This window comes from Camelus ferus, chromosome 33 (genome assembly GCF_009834535.1).
Source record: "Camelus ferus isolate YT-003-E chromosome 33, BCGSAC_Cfer_1.0, whole genome shotgun sequence".
Classification (NCBI taxonomy): Eukaryota; Metazoa; Chordata; class Mammalia; order Artiodactyla; family Camelidae; genus Camelus; species Camelus ferus.
The window spans coordinates 10,291,265-10,319,192 of record NC_045728.1 but is presented as its reverse complement, the minus strand read 5'-3'; the positions used below and the strand labels follow the sequence as shown (position 1 = coordinate 10,319,192).

At 44.6% G+C, this 27,928-nt stretch overlaps 3 protein-coding genes and 1 non-coding gene across 8 annotated transcripts in view; all 4 read left to right on the top strand.

Annotated features, from left to right (window-relative positions):
- Positions 1-8,092, top strand: part of POU2F3 (POU class 2 homeobox 3) — a 74,251-nt gene extending 66,159 nt beyond the window's left edge. The window contains 3 exon segments of the mRNA XM_032472372.1: positions 4,827-4,893; positions 6,011-6,146; positions 7,092-8,092. Of these exon segments, the coding sequence (XP_032328263.1) occupies positions 4,827-4,893; positions 6,011-6,146; positions 7,092-7,131 (243 nt within the window). The 3' untranslated portion in view covers positions 7,132-8,092.
- Positions 8,093-13,669: 5,577 nt separating this feature from the next.
- On the top strand, positions 13,670-21,836 carry TLCD5 (TLC domain containing 5). Of its 3 annotated transcripts, none has more exons than XM_032472527.1 (3): positions 13,670-13,931; positions 16,102-16,290; positions 18,436-21,836. In XM_032472527.1, exon 3 carries the CDS (start codon positions 18,540-18,542, stop codon positions 18,972-18,974), a length of 435 nt encoding a protein of 144 aa, XP_032328418.1. In that variant the 5' UTR covers positions 13,670-13,931; positions 16,102-16,290; positions 18,436-18,539; the 3' UTR covers positions 18,975-21,836. The 3 variants fall into 3 exon arrangements, with proteins under 3 accessions (XP_032328418.1, XP_032328419.1, XP_014406606.1); XM_014551120.2 differs by having other exon boundaries at positions 13,809-13,931; positions 16,091-16,290; XM_032472528.1 differs by lacking the exon at positions 16,102-16,290 and having other exon boundaries at positions 13,801-13,931.
- LOC116661220 lies at positions 17,092-17,198 on the top strand. The gene has a single exon (XR_004317038.1). It is a non-coding gene; the product is annotated as a U6 spliceosomal RNA (small nuclear RNA).
- Positions 21,837-24,134: 2,298 nt separating the features above from the next.
- Positions 24,135-27,928, top strand: part of ARHGEF12 (Rho guanine nucleotide exchange factor 12) — a 125,080-nt gene continuing 121,286 nt past the window's right edge. For 2 of the 3 annotated variants that reach the window (XM_014551118.2, XM_014551119.2), the window contains exon 1: positions 24,482-25,521. In XM_014551118.2, the coding sequence (XP_014406604.1) occupies positions 25,490-25,521 (32 nt within the window). In that variant the 5' untranslated portion in view covers positions 24,482-25,489. Of the gene's footprint in view, positions 25,522-27,928 lie in introns of all 3 variants that reach the window. The other variant, XM_014551117.2, reaches the window with a different exon arrangement.

Sequence of the window (27,928 nt, the reverse complement as noted above, 5' to 3'; positions counted from 1 at the left end):
GGGGGAAAGAGTGTTCCAGGTAGAGGGACCAGGCAACAAGAGGTTTGACGTACAGCAAGGAAACCAGTGTAGCCAGGGCAGAGCAAGGAAGGAGGCAAGAAGTGGGAGAGTAAGTCAGAGAAAACAGGGAGCCATTCACCAAGGTCTTGGTGGCCATTGAAAGGACCTCGTCTTTTAGTCTGAGTGAAATAAGAAACTGCTGGAGGTTTCTGGCAGAGAAGCCTGAGCTGGCTGACATGGGCTGCTGTATGGAGAATAATCAGTGTAGAGGCAGGTTATCAGCTGCGAGAATGACAGTAATCAGGCTGAGAGTGGTAGCCACTTGGGCTAAGGTGGTAGCCTTGGTGGATGAGGAGAAGTGGTTTGATTCTGAATGTATTTCAACCATGGAGCCTACAAGATGTGCCGTTAGCTCAGATAAGGAGTATGAGAAATGAGGCCAAGATGACTTCAAGTGTTCTAACCTCAGCAACTGGTTGGAAGGGGCTGCCATTTTTTGAGATGATGAAATCTGCAGGAGGAACAGGTTTGAGGGGGGAAAATATACTAAGAACTTGGAGCTGGTCATATTAAGTTAGACTTACCTCCTAGGCATCCAAGAGGAAGCGTCACGTAGACAGTTGTATCTGTCATTCTGGCGTCCAGGGGAGAAGTCAGGGTTGGGAATAACTTGAAGTTCAGGCAGACTGGGAAGTCTGGAGTGCAGGAGGTATCCTCTCCATCCAGGGGAGAGGTCTGCCAGGAAGGTGGGCATGAGAAGTTTCTTCTCCATTGCTGGGGATGGTGATGGTTGAAGGTCAGTGGAGTTAGGGATAGTGGTGTGTCCTCGTGTATTTTAGCACTTAAGGATGGGTGAAATTCAGCCTTGTCTTGGGTGGGGCATACTTATTTCATAAAACTATGCTATTGTTTGTTCCTTCACCAAACATTCATTGGCCATCCACAACATATTGGTCTTTGTGCCGAGTTCTGGGGAGGCAAGAAGTAATATTTGTCCCCTGTCCCAGAGGATCTTACTGCCTAGCAGAGGAGACAGACAAATAAACAAATGATAAACAACATGATGATTGCTCTAGAACTTAGGAGTAGCAGCTAACAACACCTTGGGAGGTGGTGGTTATGGAAGGCTTCCCCGAGGAGATAATTAATACCTGAGCTGAGTCTAAAAAGACAAGGAGTGAAGAGGCAAATAATTGGGTGGGGGGGGGTTGGTTCCCACAAAGGGGCAGCAGGAGAACAGCAGTGTGGAGCAGGGAGAACAGGGCACATTCATGGAACTTCAGGTGCTTCCATGTGGAGGAATGTTGAAAGGCAAGGCTGGATAGTTCAGCAAGGGCCAGACCAAAGGGATTGTGTGCAGTGCTAAGGAGCGTGAAGGCGTGGGGAGTCGCTGAAGGATTTGAAGCAGGGCATTGGCACTGTCAGACTTGCTTTTTAGAATGATCACTCCAACTGCAGTTATAAAGGGTGGTTTGAGAGGCACAAGATTTGGTTTCAGGGAGATGTGACTGCATTTATCCAGCAGAGACATGAAGAGGGGTGAAGCAAACCCATTTGGTAAGAATGAGGGGGATGAGAGAGAGGAGATAATTAGACAGTAAAATTCTTAGGTCTCAGTGAACTGAAAATTGGGTTGGGGCAGGGAGAGCGATAAAGGAAAGGGAATACTCTGGGATGACTCAGCATTCAGGCTGGGCTGATTGAGTAGGTGGTGGTACCATTGATGGATCAATCAGACAGGGGGAGGGCCTCATTGAGGAGTAGGAAAAAGTGATGACTTCAGTTCTTTGCATCATTATAATATACAGGGAGGCCTGTGGGATTTCCCTAGGCACTTGGAATAATGGGTCTGGAGGTCAGGAAGGAAGGCCAGGATAGAGACGGATTGGGGAGTCATATGCATGAAGGATCCTAAATAAGGAGGAGCTCACCTATGGAGTTTGTACAGAGGAAGCAAAGAGGAAAGTCTAGATCTCAACCCTGGGAACACCAGCATTTGAGGGATGGGCAAAGGAAGAGGACCAAGGGAAGAAACTGAGAAGGAGGAACCAGAGATGGCAAGAGATTGCAGTGAAGTAAGTGTGAGGGTTGAAGCATATATGAGGAGCCCTGCCAGAGTGCTGTGGGAACACAGATGAAAGACACCAAATCAGAATGGGGTGTGGGAGGGTTGACCCCCTAATTTGTGTGGGGAACAGATTAGGAGTTACCAAAAAGAACAGCATAGCAGGCAGAAGGAACAGTCTGTGAGAGGCATGGAATTACAAAACAACATGATGCATTGGGAGAATCACAAGCATTTTGGTCCAGCTGGAGCTAAGGGTTTAGGACTAGGACAGAGAGGCTGATGAGAGCTAGCTCATGGTGGGCCCTGGGTGCTAATTACCCTGAAAGCTATGAGGAACCATTGAAAATTTGTAGCTGGGGCAACGTGATAGTCATTCCTTTCTTAAATCTTTATTGAACATCCACTGTTTGGCACTGGGACACGGTGGTGCACAGGATCCTTGTGATTCCTGCTTTCAGTCCAGTGAAGGAAACAGACATTAAACAAATGCAATTTGTGATGAAGCCTGCAGAGAAGATGTATGGGTATTTGAGGGACCTAACCTAGTCCAGGGTGTCAGGGGCTTCTCTGAGGAAGGGTGCTGTAACTGACAGCAGAAGAAAGAGTAGACATGGATGGGGGGAAAGTCTGAGTTGGTGGGTGGGGGAGAGAGAGTTGGGAAGAATATTCTATGCAGAGGAAACAGTGTGTAGAAAGGCCCTGCAGTTGGGATGGGTGGGAGAGGAAGCCCAGAGGGCTGGAATGGGACCGGGGAAGTTACAGTGTGTGAATGAAGAGGCTGGACTGGGATTGGTAGGCGAGGGGCTGGATCATGTAGGGCGTTGTAGGCCACATTAAGGAAACTGAACTATGTCATAAGAGAGTTGGAATCTTTAAAGATGAGGCTTTGTTTAGAATAGATGCGAGTTAGGTTATCAGTTTGGTTCAGTCCCAACCCAGGACGCCAACATCCTGGAGGAAAGTGGTGGGAGGCACGGAGGAGCCATGAAAGTGTGTCATTCGTTCTCATCATACATTCAACACATGTGTACTGAGCACCTGCAAAGTTCCAGACACTGTAGTAGACACTGAGGACACCACAGTGGACCACACGGGCATCACTCTGTCCTGATGAAATCTACAGCCTAGTTGGGGAGAAAGACGCTAAATAAATAATCACATTAATACTTGAGACGTCCTGAAGGAAAGGCTAGTGAAAATGTTCTGATCCTGCCTTCTCCATCTCACTGGGGCAGTCTCTTTGGGACTAGGACATAGTTTTTTCTGACCAGTGTGGACAGAATGCTACCATTTATATAAAACATTTAAAGGGAGGGGAACCGTATCTGCTTCTGCTTATGTATAGATAGCCTGTCTCTAGAAGGAAACAGAAGAAGCTGGTGACAGTGACTAAATATTTATTTTAAAACAACAACAGATTTCTTGGGGTGTGGCAGCCGGGAGGGGTGGAGTAGAAGAGGGAGGGAGATTATTGATAACATCTCCTACCATGCTGCCCCGCACCTGTCTCCACCCTTCATGGGCCCCCAGCCTACTGAGGAAGCTCCTTGTAAATGGGCAGGTAATGAAAGCAGCAGAACCATTGCTGATGAATTAGGAAATGAGTACATGCTGCATCCTGTCGGGATGGGATGTTCCAGGCTGGGGAGGGAAGGTGTAGCCGATCACAGCTCCCTGAGCAGGACTTCCTTTCAATGTCCTTTGAAAAAGTGGATCTGAGTGTCCCAGGTCAGGACGAGGAGAATGGGGAGGTGGGTGGGTGCGGGAAATATGCAGAGTTCAGCTCAAATGAAGAAGTAAACAGCTTCTAGAGCCACGCAGGGGTTGACAGCTTCCTGCAGGAAGGAAGGGAACTGGTATTTAACAAGCCTGGCGCTCTTTGCCAGGCACTGAGTTGGAAGCTTTGTGGACGTTATCTCATTAAATCTTAATTAAAAGAAAATATGAAGGAGGTATTACTGCTATTTTACGGATGAGAAAACCCAGTCTCAGCAGGGTTAGGTCACTTGTCCAAGTCACACAGATAGTGGTGGAGCCAGGCCTCACCCCCACATCTGCTGGGCCCCAGTGTCCATTCTTTCCATTACATCTTGTTCCCGGTTGTGCTAGGATAGTAATACTGAGGGACAGATTCCTGAACCGTGTGGGAGGCTAAACTAAATTATCTTAGGCCCCTTCCAAACTCAGGGTCGATGATGCTGTGAGGTTTCCAGGGCAAGAAGAAAAGCTTCAGAGACCGAAGTTCATCTCCTCCAGTTACCTCTGGAGAGGGGAGGGTCCACTCATGCATCGGGATGGGAATCCTGAACCAGGGTGATGAGGGTTGGCTCCCTGCTGCCCTGAGCAAGAGCAGGAGTCTTTTAAGGGGGGGGACTGGAAAATAGGCAAGCAACCAGCAGTGTCAGCCGCAGCAGGGCCCTGGAGGCACGCTCCTCTCATCGCCAGGGCACTCGAGCAAGGCAGCTTCCACCTGGCCGTGCCGGAGAGACCTTGCCAGGGGACACACAGTGAGGAGGGCAGGGCCTGGTGTCAGCAGCAGGGAGCTGTGGGAGCAGGGCAAGGCTGGAGCTGGATGCTGTATGTGGTCCAGAGGCCTGCCTATGAAACAGGGCACGGAGTGTAGGTTTGGGGGTAGGAAGTCATCCAGGAAGCTGAGCCCTGGTCTCTGCAGAGTCTGGGGCCCAGCATCCTGGGAGAAGCACCAGAGATTGGAGAAGAAGGCGGAAGCAGATATTTACAAGCTTCTGTTGCCTTTCAGGTGTCTCCCTCTGGGTCTCTGGGCCCCCTCTCTGTCCCTCCCGTCCACAGCACCATGCCTGGAACAGGTAAGCTCTAAAAAGGAGGTTTCTGAATAATATCAGAATTCTTTTAAATAATGGAATATGAGAACTGAAGGGTACCTACCTAAGTCAGCATTCCCAAAATGGATTTCAAAGGATATTAAAATCTGTGCTAAGAGAAAAAGGCTTCCATGATCAACTCAGTTTGGGAAATGCCAAGTAAGCAAAGTTTGAACAAGCGTTTATTTTTGTTTTGTTTTAATTGCCACACTTCTCAGCCCTCAAATGCATTATACATACAAATGAGCTGTGTGGAAGGAAAGGTCTTCCAGACTAAGTTTTTACAGCACTCTATTTTTCCAAAAAGTACCTACAGCATTTCAAAGGACTGGATAGGGTGACTGTATGTCTGGGTTCGCCCAGGACAGTCCCAGTGTCTGCCTCTTGTCCTGACATAATTGTCAATACCACTGTCTTCCACCTTTCAAAGCACCCTAGCTTGGATGGTGAAATGTATGTCACCTTACCCACGGAACGCTGTTTGGGAAACCCAAATACAGGCGTTCAGTTTAATCCAAAGCTGCCATATTACAGAGGTCAAAAAGGAGTTTCAGAGAAGTGAAGCAAGTTGCCACAGGCCACAGAGCTGCTGAGTGAACGGCCTGGGACTCCCCACTCCTGGTTGTGCTCTTTCTGGAAGACCATGTACTTGGAGATGGGAACACCAGAGAGGCTGGCAAAACCTAACTGTGCTCTCAGCTTCTCTTTTTCTCCCTGTGCACTTTTCTTTCTCTCCTCCTCTTTTCCGTTCCGAGGCTTCTTGTTCTTTTTCTCACCCTGCCTCTTGGTCTGGGGTTGCATATGCCCAGCCCAGGGTGTGTCCTGGAGTAGGATGATTTTGGCATCTGTCCTTCCTGCATTTGGCAAGTCTTGGACTTGCAGAACCAGCCATGCCACTCTCCAGGGCCTGGGCTGAGGAGAACATTTATGAGGAGGGCCCCCCTCTGGGGCTGGGTGCTGATGCTAATATGGTAGGAGGTGGGCAGATGGTGGGGGGTGGGGAGAGGATGAGACCCCTTGGGGGAGACATGCCCGAATGTCACGAGGTCCCAGGACCCAGCCTCATTGTTTCCCCCTTGTTTTTGCCGCTCCTGGTTCTCAGTAACGTCATCCTGTTCCCCTGGGAACAACAGCAGGCCTTCGTCTCCTGGCGCAGGACTCCACGCCAGCAGCCCCACTGCATCTCAAAATAACTCCAAAGCAGCCATGAACTCCTCCTCCAGTTTTAACTCTTCAGGGTAAGGTGGAGGGGAGAACACAATGACACCCCAGCAGGCCCGAGGGGCATTGAGAAGCTGCGTCTGCGTCAATATCTTGGGAAAGAAAGCTTGTCCCAGGGTTGGAAAAGGGGACTGGGGTGGCAGGGAAGGGACAGGGTGCAGAGCCAGACTGGACTCTATCCCTAGGGAGTGGGATTTAAAAGAGAAGCTGCAGCCAGTGAGCAGTTCTGGCAAGGAACTGATGTCAACAAAGCCAAAATTTCCATCCTCACTGGGAGGGTGGAAATTTCCAAACACTCCTGTTAGAAAGAGCCAGGTCCTTCACTGGGTTTAGGAGAACTCCCCTCCATGCCGGTTCTCCTATTCTCAGGGTGATCCACCGCGAGCCCGAGCTTCCAGCATGACTGACACCCTGAGAGAGGGAAGGGGTGCTCCCACCTGGGGTCCAATGGGAAAAGCAGCCTCTGGAGCCTTGATTTACAAACCAAAGAATCTACTCTAAAAAGTGTTTGCAGTGCGGATGCCTTGAGAGAGTCTTCCCCCATTCAGAACAAAACAGAGATTTGAAAGTTAGGTGGTTGGTTAAAGACCTGAACTTGTTAGAAATGAATCCACTTGTTCAAACCCAGACCATTCAGCTAGGCAGTCTGCTCTTCTGGGCCAGTTACTGCACAGCTTCTCAACCTCCTCATCAAAAAAAGAGAGAAAGCCATATAATGTACATTTTTAATAATTGTTTTGAGATATAATTTACATTCCACAAAATTGACCATTTTAAAGTGTACAAGTCAGTGCATTTTGGTATTTCACAAGGTTGTGCAACTGTCACCATCGTCTCATTCCGGAACATTTTCATCACCCCAGAAAGAAACCCTAGACATACCTGCTAACACTCACTGCCCTTTCCCATCCTCCCTCATCGCTAGAAGCTGTCCGACTGACTTGTTTCTTTCTTCCGTCTAGATCTTGGTACCGATGGAATCATCCCACCTACCTCCACTGAGACCAAAAAGTTTCTCCTATTCCGCCTGGCCCTGTATTCCCCACTGGAAGGAAGGGAGTCATGCCTTCTCTGTACGGACAGATTGCTTTCAGGAGATGGAAGAGAATCCCCACTATCAATGAGCCCAAACTCTCGCCTTCTTCAGGAACAAGAGCCTTTGGGGATCCAAACTGTGATTGAACCCTTTGGGGATCCTGTGCTCTTTCTTGAAACGCACGCCCCTCCAAGGAGTTTACCATTTTTACCTTCCTTGCCTGTGCCCTTATCGTCTAATCCTTACTATTTCAGACGGCTTCACTGCGGCAGTGGTCCTTCAGAGAAAGGACCTCTCGCCACTGTTCACCAGTGCATCTTCAGCTCATTCTGGGCACAGCCATTTGCCTAGTGCCAAACTACCAGAGGGGAGATAATGGTTTGGACTCTGAACTTAGTCACGATCTTTGAACTGATTCTGGACTCTGTGAAAAGATTTAAATCTGATGTCTCCACCAAAGCCTTGGTGTTTTTCTCTGTTTAGTGGTTTTCTGACTGAATCTTCATTTCACTCCATTTTCTCTTTAGCCCCGCCCCCTTTCCTAGAACCAACTCTATTGGTGATTGCGTTCTCCAAGTTCCCGCCTCTTTGCAGAAGGCTGAGCCTTCCTCAGTCCTCTGGGCACATTCCTCTGCTCCATCTGCCCCAGAGTTTAGGAACAAAACTTGTCCCTTCTCTCCTTCCTTGTGTTTCTCCTTCTCTTGTCCTCTCTCCCTTCTCCTGGTGCAGAAGGAAGAACACAAAAGCAAACAGACAAGGATTATGCTGGCAAAATTGCTATGGATAGCCCTTTCCTGTTTTTGTATTATGTTCTTCTCTCCTTAATGTGGAATTTTCCAGCAAAATGTTCAACTCAGGTGTGAATTTTGAAAACGTCTCTGTAATATTTTATCTTCTTTAACAAAAAAGAAAGGAAAAAATACCAAAGTGTGAAATACCGTGCTAGCTTCCACGGGAGTTCCCACACGGGCTGGGAATCCTTGTTGACTTCTGCGGGAACAGTTTCTCTTGAGTCTCCTTCTTTGTGGGCCAGTGTGTAGACATGTAACATGAAGCCATTCCAGAAATGGTAACTTTTTTTTAAGACTGCATATCCAAGAAAATGTTGAGATTCAAAGGAATCTCTCTGTTCCTAAATAAATTTGTATAGTGATTATATAAAGTATTTCACTATTGATAAGAAGAGGTTTAGATTATTCTGTGTCTTTTGTTGTCGTGGGGAGGGGGGATGTGAGTGTATATGATGAAACGGGGTGGAGAAAATGTTTCATTGATGGATTAAGTCTATTACTCCCCAAATCAATGCTAAAGATGACATAGATTAATGCAGGGCTCTAAAGAGTTCAGGGTTTCTACTCTTTTTGACAGGACAACTTGGAGGACAGAGTAAGCAAGAGGTGGGTTTCCTCATTTTGTAAGTGGGAGAATGGTAAATGTTTAAGGTCAAGTCATTCAGAGACTTAAGAGATGGAGGCTGAGGCTAATACCTATCTCAGACATCCTGAAGGTCAATTGTTCATTACTCACAATGGAAAGCGATACATATTTAAGAAAAGGGGTAATTCAAAAATCAAACATATTTGGCTTCAGATTGCTCTGTGGCTTTTGATGAGGGGGTTGAGGAGCAAGGAAGCTATCCTTGTGGTTTCTCTTGGGCTAATAAAAATTTAACTAGTTACCATTCTTGAGGCAAACATTGACCTGTTGGGGATAAAAATGTAGTGACTGAAGTGGGGGGGGGACCCTCTAAATTTGGCATTAAATATTTGTTGCAAATAATAATATCCAAGGGGTAAATCTATGCCTAAAGAACCAAGAGTTAACTGTTTCTGATGCTTGGATGGGGCTCACGTTAAGAATAATATTTCATGTCATGAAGTGGGAGGAAGCCTATTGGTAGTGGTTACTTTCTCAAGAAAAGATCTACTTGAAAGGGCTTTGTGGCAGAGACAACAAGAGGAGCCTTCAACAATAATTTAACGTATAAAGAAACTACTCTGCCACCCATGAGGCCATCTGTGCATATCCGTGAGCACACACACACGTGTGTGTGCACCGTTCCTCGTATGCTAATGGGCATCAGAGCTGACAAATTTCTGCAGCAGTCCTGGTGACCTTGACATCTTGTTCAGGTGGGTGCTGAAAGCTGATGTCCTGCGTTGTCCGTGATGCTGTTTTTCATCCATTTGACCCTTTAAAAAATATTTTATTTTTTAAGAGCAGTTTTGGGTTTACAACAAAATTAAGAGGAAGCTACAGAGATTTCCCAGATACCTCCTGCCCCTATACATTCCTTGCCTTCCCCATTACCAATATCACCCACAAGAAAGTAATTTTTTTTTTTTTTTTACCAAGAATGAACCTACACTGACACATCACAGTTCCCCCAAGTCCATAGTTTACCTTACAGTTCACTCTTGGTGGCGTACATTCTACGGGTTTGGACAAATTATAATGATGTCTATTCATCATTATAGTGTCATACAGAGTATTTTCACTGCCCTGACAATAATCTCTACCTATTCATCTCTATCCCTGCTACACCTTTACAACCACTGATATTATTCTTGTTTTACTGTCTCCATAGTGTTGCATTTTCCAGAATGTCACATGCTGGAATCATATAGCATATAACCTTTCCAGATTGGCTTAATTCACTCAGTAATAAGCACTTCATATCTTTTCATGACTTGATAGCTCATTTCTTTTTAATGCTGAATAATATTCTATTGTCTGGATGTACCACAGTTTATTTATTCATTTACCTACTGAAGGACATCTTGGTTACTTCCAAATTTTGGCAATTATGAATAAAGCTGCTATAAACATCTGCATGCAGGTTTTTGTGTGAACATAAGTTTTCAATTCCTTTGGGTAAATACCAAGGAGTGTGATTGCTGGATTGTATGGTAAAAGTATATTTAGTTTTTGTGAGAAACCGCCAAACTGTCTTCCAAAGTGGCTGTACCATCATTGTATTTCCACTAACAATGTTGTGAGAGTCCCTGTTGCTCCACATCCTTGTCAGACTTTGTTGTCAGAGTTCAGAATTTTGACCATCCTAAGAGGTGTGTGGTGGTAGCTCGTTGTTGTTTTAATTTGCATTTCCCTGGTGACATGATGTGGAGTAGCTTTTTACACACTTATTTACCATCTGTGTATCTTCTTTGCCGAGATGTCTATTAAGGTCTTTGGCTCATTTTTTAATCAAGTTTTTTGTTGTTGTTTTCTGTTTTTTTCTTTAATTGTTGAGTTTTAAGTCTTCTTTGTATATTCTGGATAATAGCCCTTTATCAGATGTGTCTGTTGCAAATATTTGCTCCCAGTCTGTGACTTCTCTTCCCATTCTCTTGATATTGTCTTTCGCAGACATTTTTAATTCTAATGAAGTCCAGCTTATTAATTATTACTTTCATGGGCTGTCTTTGGTGTTGTATCTAAAAAGGCATTACCATACCCAGTGTCATCTAGGGGTTCTCCTATGTTATCTTCTAGGAGTTTTATAGTTTTGCATCTTACATTTAGGTCTGTGATCCATTCTGAGTTAGTTTTTGTGATGTGTAAGGTCTCTGTCTAGGTTCATGGATATACAGTGATTCTAGCTCCATTTGTTGAAGACACTTTCTTTGTTTCATTGTATTTCCCTTAGCTGCTTTGTCACAAACTCCCAAATTTATCCCCTCCCACCCCCTTTAACCAGTAAGCGTTAGATTGTTTACTAAATCTGAGAGTCTGTTTCTGTTTCGCTTTTTGTATTTTCAAACTTCAATCTTTAGTTGACTCAAGACTGATAGGCCCAGCTGTGAGCTCCTAAAACTAAGGACTTTTGGTCCAACTCTGAGAATGAGTTGAGCTGCAGGCTCAAATTTGGAATCCTGTCCTGAGCCCCTAGGCTCAGAGCATCTCCTCGCTGTGTGCCCTGCATCCCCTGCTATATTCATGTACTACATTTGCTGACTCTTCTGCCTCTCCTGCTAGACTGTGGGGAGCTCCTTGTAGCTGGGTCTGTCTCTTCTTCTCTGTATCTCCATGACTAGCATTATGACTGGTACATAACAGGCAATGCATATTTTTTTTTAAGTTGAATCCTTTCTTTTAACCTCTCAACAACTTTTAATGCCCTTCACTGAGTTTAGGAGCTGTGAATATAGCAAAATTTAGTACCATCTGTAGGAGAATCTAGGTGAGTGGAGGCAGCCTATCTTGGTGGTTAAGAGCATGACCTCCAGTGTCGTATTACCTGGGTTCATACCCAAATCTGTCTCCTACTAATCACATCATCTTGGGCAAGTTCCTTGACAGCTCTGTGCCTCGGTTTCTCACCTATAAAATGGGAATAACAATTGAATGACTCAATACACGTAAAGTGCTTGGAACAATGCTAACACATTAATAAGTGTTATCTGTTATTATGATGATGATGATGACTATTATTATCATTGTTATTCAAATAAGTTGGTGGAGAGCTTCTTGTCCCCTACTCTCTCTAACAGCCCAGAATTTTCCTGGGGGGGGGGGGTGTGCCACTGTTGACAAGCACATAATTTGGCAGAACAAGGATTGTGGCCAAAGATATGTAAATGAATAAAATTTAGTTTAGGTAATGGAACTTGAACCGGAATCCTTGTCACCCTAGGATAAAGGCCCAATAAAGGTTCCACTGGAAAAACTAGCACCTTCCCTTACCCCTCAGCTTTTAGACTCCTGAAGTCTTTAATACGTACTCTGTCCTTTCCTGGGAAATCATAGCAGCAAGAAGATAGCTTCAGATTTGGATACTAGATTAAAAATGTATATAGTGCAACAAAAACAAATGGGGAAAAGGTTGAGATATGCATACTATCCGTTCATTTAATGAAATGAATCTTTCCTTGTCTTCTTCTTTCATGCTATTATTACCTCTTATCTGGTCTATTCCAACCCACTTGTAACAGGTTGTCTTCTCCAATTCATCTTATACTGATTTTCACTGAGTACCTGTATAGCAGTGATTTTCAACTTCGGCTGCACAGTGGAATTACCTGGGGAATTTTTTTAAAATGACACCCACACAGACTCTGATTAACTTTGTCTGGGCATGTGGCCCAGGCATCGGGATTTTTAAATGTTCCTCAAGTGATTTTACTGTGCTGTCAAGGCTGAGAACCGCTGCCCAAATGTGCACAAGAATCACTGGGGACTTTGTTAAAATGCAGATTCTGATTCAGTAGATCTGGGGTTAGGATCTGAGATTTTATGTAGTTCTAACAAACGCTCAGGTGATGCAGATTTTGCTGGTCCCTGAACCAGACTTTGAGTAGCAAGGACTTGGAGACCATGATAAAATTATTCCCTTGCCCAATATCATCACAGATTTTCTGTTATCCATATAATAAGACACCTCCTCCTGGTTCCCAAATGTGACTAATCATTTGAATGATACATGGGCAGATTTTTAGAAGATCCAGATTCCTGGGCCTCACACTAAGCCTACTAAAGTCCGATCTTCAAAGGGCAGCCTGTACAAAGGGTATTTTGAAAACATTCCCCAAATGGTCTAGAAGATCATTAAGGTTTAGGAGCCCCAATATGCTTCCAATAAACATTTCCAGGCTGATTTCTCATTCATTCAACCAGAGAACATTTATTGCACCTGCCTCTGAAAGAGTTACTGGGGAAACAAAGATGAAAATAGTGTGATCTTTACTCTTAAGAGGTTGGCAAGAAACTAGATTATTTATTATCCCCCAGATATGGCCTAAAAGCTCACACCTCTGCTCAAGGTCTTCTCTTTTTAAGAATGTCTGGGTCTCTCAGCACCCCATCACTGCTTGTCCAGATCAACCAAGCCAGATGCCCTCTTCACCCCATTTCCATCTCCACATTTATGTTTGGTCATCTCTTCAAACTTACTTCCCTTGGTATTAAAACAGATCCAGAGAGGAGAAAGGATTTACCCAAAGTGAGGTGAAGCAATGACAATTAACATTTATATAATGACTTCCATGTGCCAGCCATTGTTGTAGGCACTTTACACATGTAGAGCGTGTAAAATTCTTTCAATAACTTTATGAGACAGCTATTATTTCTATCCCCATTTTATGGATGAGAAAACAGAGGCACAGAAAAGTTAACTAACCTACCCAAAGATACACACTCAATAACCAAGCTAGGTGTACTCTTAAGCCTTATACTCTCCTGCCAAGTTGGTGACCAGGCTGACATGAGAAGGAATACATAGCTTCTACTTTTCAGGCCTGAGCACTTTTCTGGAAATTAGTTATTTGTGTGCTTGTTTCACAACTTAGACTCATGCATAAGGGCAGGGACTTGGTCTTGTATCTCCCACAGTGCCTAGTAGGTGTGCAAGCACTTGGTGTTCTGCAACTGGTTATTGGATGGGCTGTCCCATCCTGGGTGGGTGGGGGTGGATAATTGTTCAAACAAACGGACAACAAACAAACAAATAAGCTAAGGCAACAGCCTGCAGGTCTCACGTCACCGCTAGGTCATTATCACCCTCTCACCCTCCCTACTCCTCCTCCCTTCCCCCTAAGCCTGCGCGGAAGAAGAAGGACCCTCCAGCCAGCTTTCAGAACGTCCCTGGTCCAGCTCCGGCTCTGCGCTCCGTCCTCCCAGCCAGCAGGTGCCCCCAGACCCCCAGCTCCTCCTCTGCAGCCGTCAGAGCCTCGCCCTCTCTCCCTCTTTCCGCTGCTTCCTGCTCCCGGGATCCGGGCCCCGAGCTCTGGGGCCAAGGCGCCCGAGGCTTCCCGGGGCGCTCGGCCAGGTAACTGCGCGGCGCGAACTGCCCAGCTCCCGCGGCCGGGCTGGGCTCTGGACGTGGATGGCTCAGCCAGCTGCAGGGGAAGGAAGCGGACAGAAGGCCTGGCCTGGCCTCTAGGGGAGGGGAGCCTCTTTCTGCCTTTGGGCGCTGGAGGCCTTTGAGCGCCGGCTTAGGGCGCTGGGAGGGATGCTAGTGTAACGGTCCTGCTCAGGTGCGCCCTACCAGGCGTGGCCGCAGTGGGTAGGCACGTCCCGAGAAGATGCGCTCGCGGTGCCTGCCAGGCTCCGAGGTTGTTGCTCGCTCCAGCTACGCCTGCTCAGGGGCCCAGAGCCAGGTGGGCCCGCCCAGCGCTCCTCCTCCTGAAACTGGTCCTGGAACGGGAGGAGCGAGGACCAGAGCCTTGAAATTCTGAGCTGGAACGGCCATTGGCCATCTAAGTACCCTTCCATTTTTTCACCCAAGAGTAAAAAGCCTAAACGCAGAGATGGAGTGACTTTCCCAAGGTCACAGAGTTGTATCTGCCCTTTACAAATGTCACTTCTTTTATTTAAGTGTTTGTAAATGGGCTACTGTTTCCTCTGTTCTGCTAGGGAATTAGGATTCAGGGGACAGGACTCTAAAAATACTAATCGGCATATCCAAATGAGCTGATCCGCATTACTGGCCGGTGACCCTGGCCTTTAAAAGGAAATGACAGGACAGTTCTTTTCACTGTGGCTACTTTGTATTTCTGGCCCTTGCTCTGAAAATTGGCCTAGATGGTTTACAAAATTATCTCAGAACTCCTTGTCAGAATTAGGCCGGATTATAGAGTTTTTTCAATCCTTTTTTCTTTTCTTTTTCCCCCTGTCCTTTTTTTCTTTCTTTCTTTCTTTCTTTCTTTCTTTTTTTTTTAAACTGAGGCTCAAGAGGTGAAAGTTATTTGCCCACACTCTCATAGCTAGCTGGGGGCAGAGACAGAATTGGAACTCAGGTCAGTGATTGACATCTACTGTTTTCTTTTTCCTTTCTTTTTTTTTTTTTTTTTTTTTTTTTGACATCTACTGTTTTCTCGAATAGAAATCTGACTGATTTCAGATGAAAGTTGCACAGCACTTGACCTTCCTACAGCCCTCTCTGGATAGCATTCTTGGGAGTGGCTTGTGTATTGAAGTGTGTTAGTCCACAGATACTATTTCACTTGTCAGAATAGGGTTAAGTGGTAAGTGTAGCCATGAAGAAAAGTCCTGCTGAGATGAGGCAGATATCTGAAATGTTTTTTACTTTTTTTATTTGTACTTTCAGTAGAGGAGCTAATGAATATTAATAAGGATTTCTTGGTTATTTTCAGATTTTAGTCCTGTCTGACTATATTGACTCATTCTCATCCTGCTATATTTATCACCAGTAAAAATTCCCAAGTGTAGCTTTCTGATGTTGTTTCATTTTTTATTAAATAACTGCCTTAAAGATATTTTTATAGCTCAACAAAAACTCCCCACTTGTACCTTCAAAATCCTTCTGCTTCCCCCTTGGTCGGTCTTTGAGTTGGATTTTAGAACTAAGTAGACCTAGGAGTTTTTTTGTTTTTTTTTTTTCCCTTCCGAAATATCTGAGCTCTTTGTTTAGTTCTCTTTAGGTTTACCTCAAATTTTGAGTTTGACTGATAAACCTGTGATCCAAACCCAAACTTCAGTTGAGTTTAGTATCAGCTTAAAACCACATGAAACTTCTATGTGTCATATGACTTTGAGCAGAAACCACAAGTGGTGGAGATGTTTTTCTGTGAGAGCTTCTTATTGGGATTTTTGAAATACTTACACATTATCTAATACATATATTATTTGTGTATTGAAGTCCAAGGTCAGGCATCACTGGGAGGTTATTATTGACACTCATCATAACAACATGCTATATTAGACTGTCTACTAACTCAGAATGCAGTTTCTGCTTTTCAATTTACAGCTTTTACCAGTTATCTCAAAGGAACACGGCATCAGAAATACTGCCATACTTGAGTAGAAGAGTCTTGGTTATGTAGATAAGAAAGAAGTGTTTCCATGAGGGCAATATTTTTGTACTGTTTTAATCGTAGAAATGAAGACATATACATAAAATGACCCAATGCTATTTTCTTAGGGTGCATCCTTTGTGTTTTTCTGGTTTTGGTCTTTTCATTGTAGGATGGCCTTAGCTCTGTGTCTGCAGGTGCTGTGCAGCCTGGGGGGCTGGCTCTCACTCTACGTTTCTTTCTGCCACCTGAATAAGCACCGAAGTTATGAGTGGAGCTGCCGGCTGGTTACATTCACCCATGGAGTCCTCTCGATAGGTTTCTCAGCTTATATTGGCTTCATTGATGGCCCTTGGCCTTTTACCCACCCAGGTAGGTGGGAGACATTAGAGGATTATCCCTTAGGGATTTATGATTTGGGGGCAGTCTTAGAAGGATGGGACTCTTCCACAGAATTTGGACAATACTGAAGAATATTTAACCGTAATTACCATTATAATATATATTGGGAGTCTTTATTCATTTTCATTGTTAACTCTGATATTGTATGTGTCACTTATTGTTTCTGCTTTTCATAACTCTCTATTTTTAAAACAAATTTTAATCGCTTCTTACAGTTCAGTCAATTGAAATGTATAAAATATAAAGCCAATATTACCATCTTCCACCCCTACCCCCACAACAGACACAAGTGGACTGTATTATACATATTTTTGGTAACCTGCAATTTTTAATTGATTATATATTCAAAGGACATCATCTTTCCATGTCCATGTAGATCTTCCTTATTCTTTTCAATTGTTACATAATACTGTGTTGTATGTATTTACCATCCTTTATTTACCTGATGCTTCATTATTTGGGGCAGCTATATTAACTTTTAAAAATTTATATATATATTTTTTATTGAAGTATAATCAGTTTACAACGTTGTGTCTATTTCTAGTATACAGCATAATGCTTCATTCATACATGAACATACATATATATTCATTTTCATATTCTTTTTCACAGGAAGTTACTATAAGATATTGAATATAGTTCCCTGTGCTATACAGTATGAACTTGCTGTTTATCTATTTTATATATATTAGTTAGTATCTGCAAATCTCAGTCTCCCACTGTATCCCTTCCCACCGCCTTCCCCCTTGGTAACCATAAGTTGGTTTTTTAGTGCTCGCTTCAGCAGCACACATACTAAAATTGGAACGATACAGAGAAGATTAGCATGGCCCCTGTGCAAGGATGACACGCAAATTCATGAAGTGTTCCATATTTTTTTGAACACTGGAATTTGACACAACATTGTAAAATGATTATAAAACAATAACAAATGTTTAAAAAAATAAGCTGGTTTTCTATGCCTGTTTAAGCTGCTAGATGTACAGTGTTAACTTCTTTACAATACAAAAGCTGTATCCCCTTGAATTAGTTTGCTGGAGCTATAATAATAACAAAATATTACAGACTGGGTAGCTTAAGAAACAGAGATTGATTTGCTCACAGTTCTAGAGGTTGGAAGTCCAAGATCAAGGTGATGGTGGGTTTGATTTCTTCTGAGGCTTTGCTCCTTTGCTTGCAGCTAGCTACCTTCTTGCTGTGTCTTCGCATGGCCTTCCCTTTGTGCCTGTGTCCTAGTCTTCTTTTATAAGGACACTACCTTAACAACCTATTTTGACTTAACTTCCTCTTCAAAGGCCCTGTCTCCAAACCCAGTCACATTTTGAGGTACTGGGGCTTAAGGGTTCAACATATGAATTTGAGGGGGGACATGATTCAGTCCATAAGTCCCTTCTATTAGACTGTGATGTTTTTAAAAATCCCGTAGATCCTTTTTTTGTTTGTTTCCTTAAATTCCCATATTGAGCTTCTGAATTTTCCCCCAAACCGTCAAACTGATAGGAAGCAACTCTTAAGCCTTATGATTCATGTGAAGATTCTTAAACTGTCGGGTCCTTGCACCCTATATTTTTGGACTTGGGAACATACTAACTTCTGGGGTTCTTTCCAGAGTCCACTTTCAAGACAGGCTAGGGCTACCAGTGTCCAATAACCTCACCCATTAAGCTAAGAAGTTAATCTGACATTTGGGACAGAATAACTAAAGGAGTCTAGAAATAGACCTGTAGCTGGTAAAAAAAAGAAAAAGAAAAAAGAGAAAAAAAAAAAAAGAAAAGACAGAGATTGTATAAGATTTTAATTGAAAGAACAAAATAATTTGATTTTATGTTGCTACACAGAGAGGACACTGAGATAATTGTGGATGCTCGAATCATTCATTGAGATCTGATTCATCAGAACAGCATTTCCTGGGGCCTGTAACATTGTTGGGGGTTGATAAAGACCAAAGGTTTAGATTTAAGTCTTTTTTTAAAGTTATCTTTAAAAAGTATGTGTCTGCCATTGTGTTTGTTTTCAGTGACTCAAGAAAGGGTTGAGAAACAGCAACATAGGATCCCTGTGTAAGGTAGCATAATTCCCAGCCACTCAATTTGCTTCTGTCTTGGTTTATTTCAGGCTCGCCCAACACACCTCTCCAAGTGCACGTTCTGTGTCTCACCTTGGGCTACTTCGTCTTCGACTTGGGCTGGTGCATCTACTTCCAGTCTGAGGGTGCCCTGATGCTGGCTCACCACACACTGAGTATCCTGGGCATCATCCTGGCCCTGGTGCTCGGAGAGTCAGGCACAGAGGTCAACGCAGTCCTCTTCGGAAGCGAGATCACCAACCCCTTGCTACAGATGCGCTGGTTTCTCCGTGAAACAGGTCGTTACCACAGTTTCACTGGAGACGTGGTGGACTTCCTCTTTGTGGCTCTGTTCACTGGAGTGAGGATTGGTGTAGGGGCTCGCCTCCTTTTCTGTGAAATGGTCTCACCCAAGCCCAAGTGGTTTGTGAAGGTTGGGGGAGTGGCGATGTATGGTGTGTCTTGGTGTTTCATGTTTAGCATCTGGCGCTTTGCATGGAGGAAAAGCATCAAGAAGTACCATGCCTGGAGAAGCAGGCGGAATGAGGAGTGGCAGCTGAAACATAATGGACATCTCAAGACACACTAGCCAAGGCTTACTCCAGACCAATGACTGGGTGAAGTCAGCCGTCGGAACCAGGTTGGACATAATGGCTGTTATGGAATCATGCTTATAACAAACTTAGGTTTCAGAAAAGGGCTACATTTATCGATCAGTTTGGTCGGTCTTCGAGCAGAGCACATTCCAGTATTAAAACACGAATTTTTACAGTGGTGCAGTTGTAGAAAGTGAGGCTACCCAGCAGTAGTTGTGAATAAGTCAGAACTGTGAGGTGAGCACGCTGCATTCCTTTTAGTTTGTGGTGATCCTGGCTCCTCTGGTCCCCAGGAGGCTTGACGATCAGACAGCTTAGACAGGAACTCAGAAAAGATTAGTGCTGTTTCTTCCTCATTCCTTTGAGAAGGGGCTCCTTCAACAAATGCTTATTCCTGCTTTCGTGTAGCAGCTTAAAGAAATGCACTCCATTTACTCTAAAGTGAGGAACTCTCAGGAAGATACATGCCTTTGGCATTCCGAGCATTGGCTCAGGGAATTGGATTGGGGGATAAACAGATAAGACAAGGAAGGGGGTGAAACTGTGGAAGTGTTGGGGGGTTACTTACTGAGCCTCCCTGCACCATATACTTTGTATATATCATATAGGACTCCCAGGACCACCCTCAGGCTTGGTGCTTCACGAGGAGGACTCACAGGACTCAGCACTTGGTTGTGCTCATAGCTTTGATTTATTATAGTAAAAGTGTATAACGAAAGATCAGCAAAGGGAAAAGGCACGTGGAGCAGAGTACAGGGGACACCAGGCCCAAGCTTCTAGAGTCCTCTTCCACTGGGATCATCCAGGATGTGCTTAGTTCCTCTAGCAATGATTTGTTCACAGTATATGTGAAATGTCTACCAAGGAAGCTCATTAGTGACTTAGTGCCCAAGGTTTTAACTGGGGGGGCTGGTCATGTAGACAGCCTTTGCCCGGCATGGAGAAGTCAGCCTTACCCTGACTCCAAGAAGGAAAGGAGGTGTTCAGCATGAACCATATTGTTTGCACAAACAGTTTAGGCCCAGTGAGCCAGTCTTATCAGTTAATGTTAAAGTTAATGCCCTCCCGATGGCATCTAAGTCTCCAGATGCTGGCCTTGGGCCAACCTTGCAAACAGCCTCTTCCGCAGACAGCAGTTCAGGCCTGCTATGTTAACTCCTTCCTGCACAAAAACCATAGAGCTAGAGCTTTGGATGAGAGATGAATGAATTGTGGGTAGATTTACCGAGTCCTGTTGTACGGGTTCTGCCCTACCAGGAAAACTATGCCAGTTCTCAGGGCTTTTGTGCATTAATCTCCGAGGCATGAGAGGCTGGGACTGAATTCCATAGGGATTTACCATGTGGATTCCACTGGACTTGAGATGCCAGTTCAGGTTTCAGTGCTGCTATACATACTGCAAACTAGAACCAAAGACCAAATGTCCTGGCTGCAGGGTGAGAGGCCATTTTTTTTTTTTTTTTTTTTTCCATTTCAGATACATTCTGTCTTCATCCTGTTACTACTTTTTAATCTGGAAAAGGTGCCACTCTCTCTGGACAAAGTATGACAAGGCCAATTTTAGAAGGAAAGAAATATTTATTAGCGCAATAGTCTCTCATCTCAAATAGGAAGAGCAAGAACGCTAAATGTAGAACAAGAGGTTAGGAATTGAGACGGAATTCCAGGGTTCTTTGAACTAATTTGGCTACTCACCTGACAGATCATTTGGATAGGTCACTTGTTTACTCCTTGGTTCAGTTTAAACCCTGTTGTCAATAAAGGAAATACCCCATTGCATTTTCATAGAGACATTAGATGTCATTTTATTAATGCAGGTCTTTAATGTAGGGCTTTTATGGGAAAAAGGGAAGATTTATTTATTTATGTTTGTTTGTTGAGTATTTATTCATTCAGTTGTGTTATTGAGACCAGTGGTGACCCAGTAGCTCTGTTGATGAGCAAAGGTACGGGGCTGTTGAAGTCAAGGCTGGAGGTCAGTAGGAAGTGTCAGCCCATTTGACTGTCATTGGTAATCCTGGCCTAATGAGTAGTCTTGAAAATAGATGTCATTGGCCAGGCACGATGGAGTGGTTGGAACCGCATGAGGTCATCATTTCTCTGGGAAAAGCAGCTTTAAAGGCATGTTAACCATAGGTCTTTTAAAATGATTGTCATTTGGTTAAGGAGACTTGCTGGACATGAGAATAATCTGACAGTAGCATCTCATCTCTTTTTTTTCCCCTATGATCAGTATCCCTGAAATGCGGGTTAGCTTCTTTCCAACAAAACTGTGGTCAAAGTAGGATGCTGGGGAATGCTGATTTTAGCAAAACCCTAGTTTAAAAAAAAAAAAAAAAAGGAGTGGCTTGGAAGAAAAAAAAAAAAGAAAGAAAGAAAAGGAAAGGAAAAAGCCAGCTCTTGAGTTTTGGCACAGTGCAGCCTGTCCCATACCAGACAAATGAATAGACTTAATCTGGTACCAGTTCTTTTCTCCTTATTCCTCAGAAGTGAAGGGATTGCAGATTTTGCTCTTTTAGGGGAAGGTATGTAGGTTTTTTTGAATTTCGAGAAACCTTAATAATGGTAAGGGAAGGAGAATCCCTCATTTCAGCTTTTCTTGATGTTGCAGCTGATAACGCTGAAGGAATCTCGCTAGAGAAAAATGTGAAATGAAGGTGATTCAGCAGTGCAGATGCTGCGATTTTACATGACAGGAAAATGAAGGGCTAAATACTATGTGGTATGGTCAGACAAATGAAGTACTCATCTGCATTTAGATTACTGTGTAATAATTATTAACACTGCTCAAGAAGGATTTATATTTCAGTAAGATTTGTACTAAATTTTATAAAAAATAAACAACTTTTTATCAACCCAGTGTCTGGCTTTATATCTTTATTTTTGTAGTTCCGCCAAGAAGTTTTAAAAAAGGCTTTTTGGCCTGTAGAAATGTTGACCTATATTTAGACTTACAGTGAAATACCTCTTCGCTATCCTTATCAGCCACCCTTCCTAATACCATTTACTTTTGGAGGCAACAGTCTACATACAGAAAAAAATTTGCCAAAAGAGGAAGGAAGAACTTAATTTCTTTCATATTCTGCCACCTGTTTGAACAGTTGCCTTGATGACGTCCCGTTTGGTCCATGAAGACAGGGCATTTGGCTCTCTTCAGACTGCTTCCCATGCCTGGAACAGTGTTAGACATGTAGTAGGTGCTCAATAGGCAGGTTGAAAGAATGGATGAGGGCATGAGGATGTGGTTTAGAATAACCCCTCCCCTTCCACTGGAAAACATCAAAGAACATGCACAGTGGATGGTGTCACCAATGTCATTTTTCTAAGTAAAGGACTAATGTCCCTGGGGAGTGTGTTCTACCTCAACTGGTAAGACAGACCCTCCTGAAGCCATTCTATACACAGAGACTCCAGTACAGCGTAGAGCTCTTTAACAGCTGTACAGAGGCTTTCCAGGACATTTTTACCATTAGAGCTTTGTGCATGAATATAGAGATTTTCATCATTAAAAAAAAAAGCTCTGGAGTGAATAACCACTGGCATAATTAAATCCCTTGCTTACCATCTTCCGAAGCTTTCCCACAGCAAATGCTCTCTTTGCTCACAGCTAGAACTTTGGGTCTGTTTAAGTTTGGAAAGACCTTGAAAGCAGCCTGCCAAGAGGTTTTGTATGCAAGGAAGAGAAGGTGAATTAGGAAACTTTCCCAGTCTGTTTTATTCCTGAAGCTCATGTAGTAAAGCATTCTTGAAGGGAAGAGGGGAACTCAGTTTTAAAATGCATGATTTGATGAGTCATTGGGTCCAATTAATATGATACCCACGCTGTAAAATTATTAGAATAGGGTTAGAAACATATTTAGTATGTTTAAAAAAGATGTAAGTTCGAGGATAAGATCTGCATTTTGGTCATTGTACATAGATGGGTGGAGCTCTTTCCAGTTAGGTATAGAAAATACGCAACTTAAGTTTTCAGGATAGAATTATCATGCTAGGGTATACCAGCAGGTGGCAATGTGTCCTGGTCTGATCTTTAGGAAAGTGGCTTGGAACCCTAATCTGCTTCTATTCTTTCCCAGAATAAACATTACAAAATTAGCTGGCTGTGCCCTGAATTTAAAAAAAAAAAAAAATCAAGCAATAAGGAGTCATCTTTGGTCTCTGTTTATCTTTTCCTTTTTTTAAAAACCCAGTTCTAACGTCAACCTTAGCTCATGCATCTATTCAGGGATAATGATCCTTTCATGCACTGTTGCGGATTGACTTTTAGAAACAGCATTGTTAAGAGGTAATTGTTTCCCCTCTCGACATCCACTGTTCATTTGATTTGCTTTGCCACTTGATTTCCACAAAAAGGCCCAAGATCCTTACCCACCAATACAGGTTTGAACTCAAAAAGAAAAAAAGAAAAAAAAAAGTCTGAAAATAGTTGGATAAAGAGCCACTTCAGATGTTTGCAGGCGGAACTGAAGAAATATATTGTATATGGTACTTGAATCCCTACAATCCAGAATTATGCAATCATAAAACTAGATGGATATCTAAATCTACCCAGTATAAGAAAAAGAAAGAAAGAAAGAAAAAAAGACAGAAAGAAAGGGAGGAATATATCTGGGGGCTCTTCAAAGAGAAATGTAATGCTATTTACTGGATAAGTATGCTTTACTTTCTGCGCCCATTTCTTTCCACAGCAAGCTTGTTAAGTCCCTGTTGGAAAGCACCATGCTTGCTCAATCTGGCAAATAATACATTTCATTTTGCCAAGGCAGAAGCAGCCTAAAAGCAACATTATACGAAGAAATCCTGATTCCAGTTCCCAAATTCTCTCTCTCCCCAGCCCTCCCATCCTCCAGCCCTCCCGGGGCAGCCAAGACTTGGGCACGGCGGCCCCTGTCCTGGGACGAGGCCAGCAGGTGCCCCAGGTGAGCGGCCAAGGCCAAAATCTCTCTATGCTGGGGTCTGTTTCCTAAGGGAGGAAAGGTGTCCAGGGACCCCGACCTGAGTTTGCTTCCATCAGTCAAAAGCGATCTCTACGTGTCATCGGAAAATAATAACAGGCAAGCTCCCTTAAGGAATACAAGTTTCTATGAGTGGGGGTCGGTCATTTCCAAAGAGCCTCTCATGCCGGACTCTTGGGTTTGGGGGCGTGCTCTTTGGCGGTCTCCGGTTAAAGCTGAGTTCGTAGAAGCCAGACTCCAAAGCACAGATCTCCAGCATTCGCAGGGCCCTGGGGACGACGGAGGGTCGGCGGGCGGGACTCCCGGGGCTGGATGGTCCCCACTTCCCTTCGCCCGGCAGAACTACTTTTTCGCTCCCCCAAACAGGACTCCGGCGGAGGCGTCCGCGCGGGGGCGGTGCGCACTCGCGGTCGGCGAACGGGGGCGGCGCGCTGGGCGGTGAGCGCGGGGCGGCGGGGGCGGCCCCGCGCGCCGCGGAGGGATCCCGGGTGAGGCGGCTTCCCGAAGTCAGAGGGGAGGAGGCCCAAAAAGTCGGCGGGGGAGGGGAAGTGCGAGCTCGCGCTGGACGCGGCCGGGGCTGGGAAGACAGAACCGGAACCGGAACCCGTGCGCGCGCCTGCGATTGTCGCGCGGCCCCCACCGCCGGCGGCCTCCTCCGCCCGCCGTGCGCGCTCCCGCGAGGGCCCCGAGACCCGGCGAGCCGGCCCTGCGCTCCGAGTCGCCGCCGTCGCCGCCGGCCTCCAGGGCCGGTGATTCCAGGCCGGGCCAGACGGGAATCTCCCGCCCCTCGCGGCAACCGCCGCCTACCGGCGCGTCGGGGAGGAGCCGCCGCTGCCGCCGCCTCTGCAGACCGCGGAAGAGTCCGGGCCTCTGAGGGATGGGGAGCAGCCCGCGGCGCTGAGGGACCAGGTTCCTGTCACCGCCGGCTGCGGGACCCCCTCCCCCGGCACCCGCGCTCGTCCCGGCGCCCGGAGCCTGGTGGGGGCGGCGAGGAAGACGAGAGGGGTCCCCCGGCCCGGGGCCATGGAACCGCGCGCGCCTGGCGCGGGGCGGCCCGAGACGCAGCCGAGGCTGCGGCCACGAGCGGCCGGCGGCCCCAGATAGAGAGCGGAGCCCAGCGTGTCCAGCCCGGCGGCGGGGACTTGCAGGCCCCGAGACCCGGGAGGAGGAGCCGACAGCCAGCCCCTGAACCGATCCCGCCCCAGCCCTGGAGGGACTCACGGGCCCCCTTCCCCGCGGCTCGCCGACTTCCCTCCGTGACGAAGTTTTCTCCTGTGCCTTCCCGAGGATTGCTCTCTAGTTCTAGGACTCGCCTTCTGACCGACTTGCTCGGTTTGTTTTGGGAGATAACCTGCTTCGCTCCCACCCACATCCCCTTTCCTTGACCCCCCCCCCCCCCCAGTCGGACGTTCTAGATGACTGAATGGAGTTTTGAGTTGAACTTTTGTGTTCCTTGCGGAATCGGGCGTGATCCCGGAGCACTGGGGTTGGGGTGGAGGTGTTGCTGTAAAATGCAAGTTGGCTAAAAGGAGGATCTCTCGCCACGGGCCCCAATGAGTGGCACACAGTCTACTATCACCGACAGGTTGGTATGAAGCTCCCCCTGCGCTTAGCCTCCCTGCATGGGGCCCGACCTAGCCGGAGAGTCAGTGATTGCCGATTGCCTTTGACCAGTGAAGTTGACAAGGCATCGGGGAGAGGGTTGTTTCGGAGCTCTGCAATTAGTCTGGGGTTGCTGCCAAGTTACCCGGTTGATTGAATTTGGAAATGTAGTTTTTTTTTTTTTTTTTTTTTTTCCTGGCGAGAAACTTTCTTCAGATTCTCGGTGGAGGGGGTAGGTAAAACCATGACCGTGTTTTTCTGTCTGTAGTGTGCATTAGGATTCTGTACTCATCTTGGAACCAGAGGAAGGTCATTTTGGGTGAAGGTCAGTGCCCGAAATCGGCCGGGGTGTTGGTCCCTCATCAGTTTTTCCTGTCCTGTAGTTCTCTGGGCACTGTTGCATTATAGGAATTTCTCTTTGTGCACTTCATTCTCAGACTGCCACATGATGATTTATGAATTTGATTCCCTTTCAGTACTGACTTGCACAGTGTTTATTATCTAATGGTCTTCCAAAATGTTGAAACTAGTAGGAAGTCACAGGCTGCTGGTGAGAACAATATCAAGGAGCTAAAAAAAAAAAAAAAAAGGCGAGAGAACATCATGGGGCTAGATTTTAATTATTGCATTTTTAGAATTTCATCTTCCAGAAACATTTGCATTTAAGGGGTATAAAGGCTAAGCGAATTATATAATAGAACCTTGCAGGTGGCTTTGTTGAGTGAGTCCTTTCTAGTACTTAACCTGTATTGCTTGGTGGTAGTTGGTAAATTGAGCTAGATCACTTGTGGTTTAAGTGGAATTCCTTACTCTTAAGAGTTATTTTTTGGAATATTAGGTTAAGTGATAAAAGCACATCCTTTATTACGCTTTGTTTCTCAGTTTAATTATCCAGGTACCGAGTTTCAGTCAGCTTTTTTTTTTTTTTTTTTTTTGGTCAGCCTTCAAACTATTACATCATGAAACACACACAAAAAAAGATCAAATAACTGAAGAAAGGGACCAGAAAAAGCACTTTGATGAGAAGTGCAACAATAGTGCTCCTGCAGAAAGTAGTTGAATTTCCTAATAAGAGAGTTTCACCCAATTGTAAGACTCATTTGTTGATTTTAAAAGGGCCAAATTCCATTATCATACCATAACAGCTACTCCAGAAACAGAACTTCCTCTTCCTGTTGATGCTTTCCAGTATCACATGAATGTTCACCTAAAAGATTCCATTAAATACTTAAACTATTTATTCTTTGTTTGCGTATTTTTTTTTTAAATGCATTTTAATTTTCAGCCTCTAAAAGGGTACATTTAACATGAGTAGTAGCAATGCTTATCTTGATTTCTTCTAGTTATTCCCATTCCTTTTCCTTTCAGGGTGTTTTGCTTCTGAGAAGTCACTTCCACAGGTGTGTGGGTAATTGTTTCCCTAGTTCATTCATTTCTTGCCCTCTCTGTTGAGACAGGTCATGTTAGAAACTAATGTAGTGTTGGTAGTTTCCATTGCAATACTAGGAGTGTTTAATTTTGTAGAAACAGCCCCCAACTAATGACCTTTCTTCCTCTTTGCTTCTCAGAGATTTTCTCTTCCCACTATCTTGGGAATAAGATCTTGGGATTTGTGTCCTTTTTATAACTTAGGTGAGATACATGCAGTTAATCAATGCCTATTCTTTGCCAGACACTGTGCCAAGGACAAAGGGTTAAAAAGATGAGTATTCTAAGATGAATCTGCAAATTGATTTGGGTATTAATAGCCTTGAATGATTTTAGGTGCTACCTGACATATATTTTTTAAAGGAAAAAAGCTTTAAAAGCCACTTAATGTAGTAATTAATGCACGACTGAGACAGCATGGTTATGTGTTTCTTAGGAGTTTACTGCTAGGTTTTTTTTTCCCCCACAAGAATTACTCTCATGTGACCATGACTTCTTTAAAAAAACATATCTTGTTCTGTACTATCAAGCATGCATTAGCTCTTAGGAGAGTAGTTGTCCCTGATATGAATATATATTGGGGTAAAAAGTACTGGTTTAGTATTATTTCTGTACCAGGATGCCTTAACAAAAGTTATGAGTATAAAATATTTCCTAACTTCTCAGCCATTACCTACCTCATCCTCTTCTCACTGCCTAACTCCAGGATGCTGTAGGTATATTTTGCTGATTCTACAGCAACTGGCAAATTAACAGTGCCAGTGTAGCTTTTTAAAGATCCTTTCAAGTTTGAAGTACTGTATGTGGTATGGCTTTGTTTTGTAGAGTGTGCAGACCCACCAGGCCAGCTGTGTGAGTTAAGAGTTCTTTCATTGTGGTGTTTTCTGACTACAGAGTCTGTCTGTCCTCAGCTGAAATCAGACTAGCTGGTTTTGGGCGTTGTTCTGTTTTGCAGTTTGTGG